General features: G+C 39.2%; 1 protein-coding gene across 1 annotated transcript; it reads right to left on the reverse strand.

The window, feature by feature from the left end:
* Nucleotides 1-1,479: 1,479 nt before the first annotated feature.
* Nucleotides 1,480-3,364, reverse strand: LOC149260356 (uncharacterized). Its single transcript, XM_089458411.1, has 2 exons — nt 3,052-3,364; nt 1,480-2,318 (listed from the first exon to the last, which is right to left on the reverse strand). The coding sequence occupies exons 1-2, from the start codon at nt 3,362-3,364 to the stop codon at nt 1,480-1,482; spliced, it is 1,152 nt and encodes a 383-aa protein (XP_089314537.1).
* Nucleotides 3,365-11,388: the final 8,024 nt, after the last annotated feature.

The raw sequence follows: 11,388 nt of genomic DNA on the forward strand, positions 1-11,388 counted from the left end.
CGTTACATGTCTGGGGGCTAGAAGAAACGTTGCCTGATAAATGGGCAGAGCTGACAGCTAAGATTTAATTAGAATGGTTTTATCGCCTTTTGTTAACCAGTATCCTCCCCAGGCAACAATTTTAGATTTGATTTTGCTGATGATGTGAGTCCAGAGGGACCTCTTGTTCACCCTTGAGGAAATGGGAAGACCAAGATATCTGAAACTGTCCCATTGAGCATGTCCTTTGAACCCGAGGATCTTTGAAATATTATTGATCTCTTGCTGCTTAGTGTTCCAACTGAAGATTTTCCTTTTACTCTCATTGATTAGAGCACCAGACACCCTGCAATAACTTCTCAGCACAGAGTCGAAGGCTTTCACAATTCTGGTGGAAACGTCTCCAAGGAGCAAACAATCGTCCACGAAGAGGGCGTGATTCAGGGGGGTTGCTACATTAGAAGGTTTGAGACCTGGGAGGGAGCTAGCAGTTTTTTCAACTGCTAGTTTTCTACTAAGGGAGTCTGCCATGAGGATGTATAGGAAGGGAGAGAGAGGGCATCCCTGCCTGGTATCTCTTTGAGCTTGAAAGAAATTGGTTGGACGACCATTGATGAGGGGAGAAATCCATGGGGATTCAATACATGCTTTTATGAGCTGGACAAAGTGTTGAGAGAAGCCAAAAGAAATCAGAACTTTGCATAGGAACAAGTGGTTTACTCTATCGAAAGCATTCGCCATATCAAGTTTGATCAACATACCTTTCTCCCCTCACTGTTTGCTTGAGTGTATGGTCTCCTGAACTTGGATGACATTATCCATAATGTACTTGCCCTCCACGAATCCGCCTTGAGTACTAGAAATCAATTTTTTGAGCAGGGGCTTGATTCGATTTGCTAGGAGTTTGGCTATGATTTTGTAAGATGCGTTACATAATGAGATAGGCCTGAATCTTGCAAAGGTGTCAGGGTTGGTTTCCTTGGGGATTAAAGCTAGATAGTTGGAATTGGTTCCTCCTCCTATCTTAGCTTTTCTCATAAAGCCTTTTGTCATTTTGAGGAGATCAGTTTTGATAACTTCCGAGCAGGATTGATAAAACTGGATTGTGAATCTATGAGGCCCAGGGGCCTTATCAGCTTCCATTGACGAGATTACTTTTATAATTTCCTCATCTGTAATGGGTCTACAAAGGGCTATATTTTCATCAGATTTAACAAGGAGGGGAATATTGGAGAGGAAGTCAGAGACTTCCTCTTCATTGCCTTGATTTCCATCATTGTATAAACTCCTGTAATGAGCTTTAGCAGTGCCTTTCACCTAGTTGAAACCTTTGTAGACTTGGCCCTCCAAGGTTTTGATTTCAGCTATATGGTTCTGGGACAGTCTAGCTCTTTATTGTCTATGGAAAAAAGTGGTGTTCCGGTCCCCTGCCTTTAACCATAGACTTCTGGACTTTAGTCTCTAGTATTCTTCTTCAGCTCGGAAGGATTGGTAGGTGGATCATTGAGATTTTACTTCCTCATCCAAAAGTTTTGCTGTAATATGTTTATTTTCCATTTCAGTTTGCATGGAGTGCAGCCTCTGGACTGCCTCTTTTCTTTGATTGGTTGGATTGGGGTCTGGCTTTTTTATCCATTCCTTCAACGCGTGTTTTGTGGCCTTCAACTTTTGTTCCCAGATGTAGCTAGAGGAGCCTGTGAAGGATTTAGCCCAGGCGGTCTTCACAGTCTCCATGAAGCCCGCTTTCTCAATCCATAGAGGGTTGAAACGAAAGGGAATGGGGCCCAGATCTTCTTCATATTCCAATAGTAGTTGTATTGGCTTCTGATCAGAATTCAATTTGGGCAGGATTTTTGTGGTTACGATATTTTTATTGATTAGAAGGGTGCTTTGAACTAGGAACCTGTCCAGACGGGCAAAGATATGATCTGACCCAGCACGATTATTTGACCATGTAAACAGCCCATGGACTGGAGGGAAATCTAAGAGATCCCAATTCTGAACAAGCTCCTCCACAGAGGCCAGCATGGAGTCTCTGGTGCTGGAGCCTCCCCTCTTCTCTTTTGGCTTCAGAACTATATTTTGGTCTCTAGCTATGATAATATTATTTGGGGAATGCTGCTCTAGATAAGATGATAGCGAGTTCCAACAATCTCGTTTTTCAGGATAATTTACAGGAACGTACAGATTGAAGAGAGAGACAGTCAACTTACTAACTTTGTGCGTCAATTCTGTGAAGATCCAATGCTGATATTCTTGAAAATTATTGAGATGGAATGTGCAATCTGACCAAAGAGTAGCCAGTCCTGCGGAAGTACCCCTGGCGCTGACTGCTTTACCTATATTTTTGTTCCACTTTGACCTGCTGATATCTATAATGGTTTGCCCTTCAATCTTGGTCTCTTAGAGCATGAGGATGTCTGAGGGTTCTGCTTTAAGAAGATCCTTGACTGCTTCTAGTTTGGAGGGGTTCCCTAGTCCTCTGTAGTTCTAAGAGATAAGCTTCATTATTTACTTAGTGGAGGGGTGGGACCTCCCTTGGAAGGTCTCAGCCTGGTATTTCACCCAATGGACATTTCTATTGTGGCTTGACTCCCTTGAGTTTTAAGTCTTTCGGCCTCTTCTTCTCTCATTTCATTACGGGATTTCCTTCCAACTCTTTTAGAGGGGTGCTCATATAATTCATCCTCCGAAGATCCTGAGCTTTCTATTACTTTTTTCCTTGTAACTTCTGCATATGAGGGGTTGCATGGGCTACCCTATGTGACTTCAATCTTCTTTTATTTCTCTCCTTATTTGCATGGGGGGTGCTTTCTACATGCACCAGGTTTTCCTACTCTGGGGCTGCTGGGTTGATCTGAGTGCTTGTTGTTCCTTGTTCGGTTGCTTCGTCTTCCTGATTGGGCTTAGAACTGCTTTGCATCCCTGTCATCTTTCCTTTGCTAGAACCTCTTTTTGGGTATGTTGTTTTCTGAGCTAGAGTCCATTGATCCTATTTTTGTTTGTCTGGTTGCTCTTTTTCCTTCTTCTTGCAATGCTTAGCGAAGTGTCCATGCCCATGACAATGTCTACATTTGAAAGGGAGCTGTTCGTAGTCCAGTTCCTGGACATGCACCCATCCTGCGACAATAAGTTTGATTGCTTCCGGTAACCCCTCCTCTAGATCGACTTCAATGCATATGCGAGCACATGAATACTGATCTTTTCTTGCAGCTTTTTTGATGTATTTTCCCAGCGCATTGCCAATATTCTCAAGGGATTTTTGATTCCAACAGTGGAGAGGTAGATAGGGGAGTCTCACCCATACCAAAACTTCAGAAGGGACATCCTGGGAAGGATCGAAGTCTGGGGACCATTTGTTCAAATACAATCCCTGCGGTCCCATAAAGTATGGGCCATTTCTGAAGATTAAGCTTTTGTCTTCCGGGCTTTCAAACATAAAGACAAAGAATCCTTTCCCTACAAAGTAGCTTTTAACGCCCTCTTTGATCAGGGGGCTCCAGTTTCTTCGTGTCTAGTCTTCTACTAACTTCGCAGAAGGCCAGAGGCCCATGAACTAGCCAATGAGACCTCTCTCTGCCAAATTCAATGATGCTTTGCACGTCTCTTCTTCAGAGAGGGCCACTGAGGGAATCATTTCCATCCTCTTGATAAAATTCTGTTGGATCACCATTGGAGCTCGCTTCGGGCATGCTTCAACCATTGCACGGAACACCAAAACCTCTGGAGGCAGAATGGATGAGCCCCCGTTAGTTTCCATGTTCACTGAGGGGCGCCTCAGGACTGAGCGCAGATGTGCAGCAGCCACAAGGGTGCGTGATGAGGCTCTCTGCAATCAGCAGAAAAGAAAAGGAACCCTTTGCGGCAGTTAGAGAGCCGAGGCGGCCAGCGGCCTCAGGCGCAGGGGGAGGGTGTCGGCTAGGTCAGAGCCTCTATGCGAGCAAAAAAATCATGTAAAAAAATTTATTTATTTATTTATTTATTTTTATTTTTTTTTGAATTAGTAACCATATTTACAAAATATTTGCATCTGAAGTCTTAAACCATTACAATATTTAACTCAATCTATTGTAGTAAAAATCATACCTTGTCTCTCATGCTCTACAATATAAATAGTCTGAATTACTATAACACAAAAATAAATGCACATTGTCAATAATTTTTGTGTGCTTATAGTGAAATCAATGCATCTAATGCTAGCAATCAAATAGGATGAGAAAACAACATCTACACCGAAATCAATGCATCTAATGCAAAGAATCAAATATGATTAGAAATTAAAATCTACACTAAAATCGATGGATCTTGTGCAAGCAATCAAATATAATTAGAAATTAACATTTACACTGAATCAATGCATCTAGTGCAAGCAATCAAATAGGATTAGAAATAACCATCTAAATTGAAATTAATGCATCTAGTGAAATCAATCAAATAGGTTTAGAGATCAACATCTACGTTGAAATCAATGCATCTAGTGCAAGCAATTAAATAAGATTGAAATCGACATCTACAATGAAATCAATACATCTAGTGCAAACAATCAAATAAGATCAGAAATCACCATCTACACTGAAATCAATGCATATAGTGCAAGCAATCAAATAGGATTAGAAATCACCATTTACACTGAAATCAATGCATCTAGTGTAAGAAATATTCTTCCTTCTCTCCCCCCTCCATCTATATCTATAACTCCCTCAATCCCTCCCTCTCTCTATCTCTCTCTTCTTTCCTCTCTTCACCTTCCATTAGTATATCTCTATCTCCCTATGTTTCTCCTTTGTCTCTCTATATCACCCCCAAAACATACACACTCTTTCTCCATATTTATCTATCTCTCCCACCCACACTCTTCCTCTCCCTATCTCTCTCTCTTCCCATTATCTACCTCCCTCCTTCTATCTCTCTTCCCTCATTCTCTCCTCTCTCCCTCTCTCTCCATCTCCCTTATCACTCCCTCTCTCACTCCACCTTTCTCTCTTTATGTCTTTCTTCTTACCTCACTCTCTTCCCCCCTCCAACTCCATCTCTCTCCCTCTCCCTCCATCTCTCCTTATCTCTCTTCCTTCCTACCTATCTCTCCCTTTCTCTCCCACCTCTCCCTCTCTCTCTCACTCTAACTTTGTCACTATCTCCCTACCTCTCTCCTTCTCTCTCCCCCTTTTCTCCTTGTTTGTCTCTCTATCTCACACCCAAACATACACACTCTCTCTCCATCTCTCCCTTGTCACACTCTCTCCCTCCTAATTTTCTCTCTATGTATTTCTTCTTCTCTCCCTCTCTCCCCCTTCAAATCTATTTATTTGTCCCTTCCTCTCTCCCTTTCTCTCCCTCCATCAATCTCTCTTTCTTCCCTCTAACCCTATCACTATCTCCCTCCCTCTCTCCTTCTCTCTCTCCCCCTCCATATTTGTATCTCTCTCTCTCTTACACTTCTCTCCCTATCTCACTCCTCTCCTTCTCTCTCCCTTCATTCCTCCTCTCCCCTCTACTTTAGTTTATCTCCATATCTCCCTTGACACTCCCTCTATCTCTCCACCTCTATCACTCTATGTCTTTGTTCTTCCCTCCCATATATATCTAGGTTAATATATATCATGATATATTAATATATATTATATTATTAAAAAAACTAATATTATATTAATTAAAAGTTATTAAATTTAATAATGTTAATATTATAATATATTAATATTAATATAGACTTAATATTATTATTAATATTAATATTAGATTTAATGATATCAAAATGTATTCTGGATAAATCACGTCTTTGTTTTTTATACAACGATGAAAAACTAGATTTGTCAGTAGATATAAATAACATAGATGCCTCAAGTCACATAGGTTATTTTCCCTTCACATTGAAATGACGAATGAGATTTCTTGTGGTCTTTGGAAGGTGATTGATGGTTGTACTTTTTTGAAATCATCATGCCTTGAAGAGGTTTCTAAGGATAAATAATTTTCCAAATTTTGCAGGCTACAAAATGAAAATTCTCCTTTTCGCAATGAGTTGGCTTTCTCAGTTTCAACATCACACTCGATTGGAAGAAATCATATCTCATCGCTCAACTCCTGGGTCAAAAATGTCAATATCATGTGCTTCCATCAAGTTGTTGTGACTCTAGGTCACTTGCTAGTCAGCACAGAGTCTAGCATTGCCAAGTATTATTAACAAGATAATTCTAGTGATTCTTTCCTAAGGGATCCCTTATCAGCTATGGCTTCTAACTCTTTGATCGAGTTTTCAGATTACTACCCTCATCTTGGTGATAATTACGATGGGTTCATTTCATGTTCCTTGCATTCATCCAGCTTGGTGAATTCAGCTCTCGGCGTTGACTTGGTCAATCCCTCCATCCGTGGCAACAACCTTGGAGCTATGGAATCAAAATCCTTGAGAGACTTTCTTTCATTGTCCCCTGCTCCTCGTAACGTTAACTTCCCTTTCTTGTCCTCTTCTCAGCCATACCCGTTCCCTGACATTGTCAACTTGACCCTGTCCCTCATTCCATCCAAATCGCATCGATTGTGATTTGATTTACCCTGACCCTCTCCCTCGCCTCTGTATCCCTCATCCTCTTCCCTCGTTAACACCCTTTCGAGTCCCTCGATCCCTTCCTCTTAATCTCCCTTGCCTTCGTGTCCCTCGACTTATTCCCCTGTTGACACCCTTTTGAACCCCTTCATCCCTTCTTTTCCATCCCTATTCTTCATTAATAGGTTTAATGATTTTATATCGAAAAAAGACCCATATCGAACAATATCTTCATGCCACCTTTGTTATGAAACCAGCTCACAAAAAGATAGAAAAGATAGATCAATGCCTTAGAATTCAGCCTCTTCAAGGGGGAAACCTCCTTTACATTACACAAATGAATGATACTTTGATGATCCAAATGACAAAACCTCCTTTCTATATATAGGAGTCTAAGGAGTCACAATATAACCCAGCTAACCTAACAATAATAATATAAAGGCACAAAAATAAAAATAGAGGGGTTCTATGGGGCACAGTAATAATAATATCGGGACAACAGAGGCACAACAATATTAATAAGGGATACAACTATAATAGTAATGGGGTAATCGCTAGTATTATAGGGACCTAACATGCCCCTCTCCTTCAAAAAAGTGTTGTCCTCAACGCTTGAGTAGTTCTGGGTGCTTCTTTATAAAATTTTCATCCTCCCATTTGGAATATTTAGTGGATAAGTTCTTCCACTTGATGAGATACTCCAAAATTGATCGATTTTGTAGCTGTCAAGTTCTTGTTTCTGTGACTGCTTCCTGTTCTAATATAATTTTTCCTTCCCCATCAAGTTCTAGCAATATTGTTTGAATTGGGAGCTTGTCGCCTATAACCTTTTTTAAACATGAAACATGGAAAACTGGGTGCACTCGAGAAGCTACAAGAAGCTCCAATTTGTATGCCATAGTACCAATCCTTTGCAACACCTTGTACAGACCATAATACTTTGGTGATAATTTATTATCCTTCTTAGCTTGCTTGAGGGACATTTGTTTATATGGTTGTAGCCATATGAATACCCAATCACCTACATCAAAACTTCTTTCACTACAATGTTGATCTGCCTGTTGTTTCATTCTATTCTGCGCCAACACGAGGTTATCCTTTAAGAGTTGGAGGACTTGTTGTTGATGCTCGATGTGATGTTCCACTGCTTGAACCTTAGGATTTTCTCTTAAATATGATGTGATGGATGGTGGTTGATATCCATAAAGTTCCATTTATGGGGTCATTTTTGTTATGTATGGAAGGAAGTGTTATACCACCATTCATCCAAAGGCAACCATTTGACCCATTGTGTCTGTTTATCAAATACAAAGCAACGAAGATATCCTTCCAAACATTTGTTTACTATCTCAGTTTTCCTTTCAAAAATTTCTAGTGAAAATGGGATCTCTGTCACTTACAATAATCTTTGGGTTTCCATGTAGCTTTTGAATTGTTTCCATAAATGAAGTAGAAACTGTACTGGCTTTAAATGGATGTGATAATGCACAAAAGCGTGCAGACTTGGTAAGTCTGTCAACTACCACCATGATGATACTCTTTCCCTCAGACTTGGGTAAACCTGTGATAAAATCCATTGAAACCTCCTCCCAATGTTGGCTTGGAATGGATAAAGGTTGTAATAGACACGAGGTCTTAATTATTTCAACTTTATTTTGTTGGCAAACCAAACATTCCTCCACAAAATTTTGAATATCTGAAGTAAGGCCATCCCAAAAAAATTCCTTCTTAACCCTATGGTAAGTTTTTAAAAATCCTAAGTGCCCTCCTAAGGGAGAAGTGTGAAATTCCATAAGTATATTTTGTTTGAGTTGGGAATTCTTATAGAGGTATAAGAGATCTTTATACCATAACGAATCATTTTGCTAGCTAAATGTATCAGATGTACTGGAATCTTGTTGTAACTTTCGAATAAGTGCGCACACTTCTTCATCATTCTTCCATTCCTCCCTTGCTTCGTTTATCCAATCTAGTTGGATAATAGAAATGGCACACAACAATGCTTCCACATCCTCATCCTTTCTTGAAAGTTCATCTGCCACCACATTTTGCTTCCCTTTTTTGTAGATGATTTCAAAGTCATAACCCAACATCTTTGTGACACACTTTTGTTGCTCTCTTCATAGGATAATCTTTGTTCTAAAAAGTATTTACGGCTATCATGATTCGTTTTTACCTTGAAATGTCTTCCCATTAGGTAGGATCGCCATTCCTTAAGTGCATGTAGTATTGCCAACATTTCCTTCTCATAAATAGCTTTGTGTAAAAAAATTCCCCTAATTGGACGACTTTCAAAAGCAATGGGTCTTTCTTCTTGCATTAAAACAACACCAACTCCATTTCCTGAAGCATCACGTTCCACAATAAAGGTTTTTGTGAAGTTTTGTGTAGCTAAGACCGGTGCTTGGCACATTGCCTCTTTAAAATGTTCGAAGGCCGTTGTTGCTTCTGGAGTCCATGAAAATGTATCTTTCTTCAATAATGTTGTTAGAGGTGCTGCTAGTCTCCCATAATTCTTAACAAACTTGCGATAATACCCTGTCAACCTGAGAAATCCTCGTAGATGCTTTATGGATGTGGGGATTTTCCATTCCTTAATCGCTTTAATTTTGCTAGGGTCTACCTTAACTCCTTCATGAGATACAATATGACCCAGATATTCCACCTCTTGTACTCCAAAGAAACATTTGGATCTTTTTGCATATAATTGTTTCTCCTCCAATAGTTGTAGCACCCTATCAACATGTTCAACATGATCCTTCCAAGACTTGCTGTAGATTAGTATATCATCAAAAAATACTAACACAAATTTTCTAAGGAAGGGTTTGAAAATGGAATTCATCAAACCTTGAAATGTAGAAGGTGCATTGGTAAGGCCAAAAGGCATGACCAAAAATTCATAATGACCCTCATGAGTTCTAAATGTTGTTTTCGGAATGTCTTCGGTCTTCATTTTGATTTGATGATATCATGAATGAAGATCCAACTTGGTGAAGTAAATTGATCCATGCAATTCATCCAGTAATTCATCAATGACAGGAATGGGAAACTTATCTTTAATAGTGAGCTTGTTGAGCTCCATATAATCCGGACACATGCGCCATGATCCATCCTTCTTGTGCACCAATAGTACTAGAGCAGAGAAAGAACTTTGACTAGGTTGAATTATACCAGCCTCTAGCATTTCTGCAACCATATGTTCAATTTCACTCTTTTGGGCATAGGGATATCTGTACGACCTGATGTTTGAAGGAACACTTCCTGGAATCAGATGAATAGCATGATCATGATCAAGAATAGGTGGGAGACCTTTGGAGTCTCAAATACCTTGGAATTATTGTCCAAGACTTTTTGAAGATTTGGAGAAATAGATGATTTCGATGTGGAAACATCTAGTGAACATAATTGTGCAGTTACACCTCTTTGTTCCTTTTTTAGAAGCTTTGTCATACCGTTAGAGCTGATTATCTTTCCTGGTTTCCCTGCAATACTCCTTAATTAAACTTCCTTTCCTTCCGCAGAAAATTTCATGAAAAGTTATTGAAAATTAAAAGCTATTGTACCCAAGGATTGTAGCCATTGGACTCTTAGTACAACATCAACACCTCCCATTGGAATGGAAAGCATTGAGCTAGTCAACACATATTCTCCCATGGTTAGCTTGATATTATGACACTTTCTAGAGCAATTTATCGTTCCTCCATTTGCAACCATCACTTGACACTCTGGTGATGGATATAGGAACCAATTCAATTCTTTTGCTATGTTACAATGAATAAAATTGTGGGTACTTCCTGAATCAATCAACACTATTACCTTTTTCTTCTTAATTTGTCCTTCTATATTGATGGTTTTAGAAGTGGTAATTCCAGCCAATGCATTACAAGATATGGTCGGATTCATTTCTTCTTTATCTAGGCTTTGTTTCTAGAGAATATCCTCTTCTTTTGACCTTTCTTGCTCCTTTTCTTCTTTCTCTTCGCAATCTATGTAGAATAATTTCTTCTTAGCACACTTATGACCTTTAGTGTATTTGCTATCACAACTATAACAAAGCCCTTTTGCTCTTTTTTCTTCCAATTGTTGTGGTGTCAACCTTATAGGCTGTGGAAGACTAGGGGCAATAACACTTCCATCCTTATAGTTGTGAGTGGTATGCTTCCTAGTTGCCATAATTTTGCTTTCCATTTTTCTTGCTAACCTGAATGCCTTTTCTAATGAATCAGGTTCCCAAAGGCGAACATCATGTTGGATATTATCCTTTAAATTCCCTATGAACACATCAATCCTATGCTCCTCTGGAATATTTTTTACCCTTATGTTCAATTTTTGGAACTCAATGTGCTAATTATTGAACCCTTTTGTTTGAGACTTATCAATTGGCTAGAAAAAGTGTTGCTTTTTGTATCCTCATAATGTGCTGTCAATTCTTCCATAAAAATTGCCCAAGTGATAATTTGTTTATGAAAGAAAAGCCATTGATACCATACAAACTGATTTGGTTCCAAATATAAAGTTGCAATATGTACCTTTTGTGTGTTTTGCACATTATTGAGATCGAAAAATTGCTCCATCTGTAATATCCATGTTGCGAGATCCTTGCCATCAAACTTCCTCATATCGATTTTTGGAATATGGTGGGTCTTACATCCAACATTAGAGTCTATGAAATCATGATTAACATTTCTTTTGTTCGCATCATGAGTTTCCTTTACTACCCTTTCACAATTAGTAAGTATTTCTTGTAAAAATTTGTCAAATCTGTCTTCAAATTTGCATGCGTGTCTTCAAATTTGTCTTCAAATCTATCTTCAAATCGTCCATCTTAGCTTCCACATCATTAATCTTAGCTTCTACATATTTCT

Source organism: Pinus tabuliformis, chromosome 6 (genome assembly GCF_031772625.1).
Source record: "Pinus tabuliformis cultivar Carrire ecotype Pingquan chromosome 6, CPIR1, whole genome shotgun sequence".
Lineage (NCBI taxonomy): Eukaryota > Viridiplantae > Streptophyta > Pinopsida > Pinales > Pinaceae > Pinus > Pinus tabuliformis.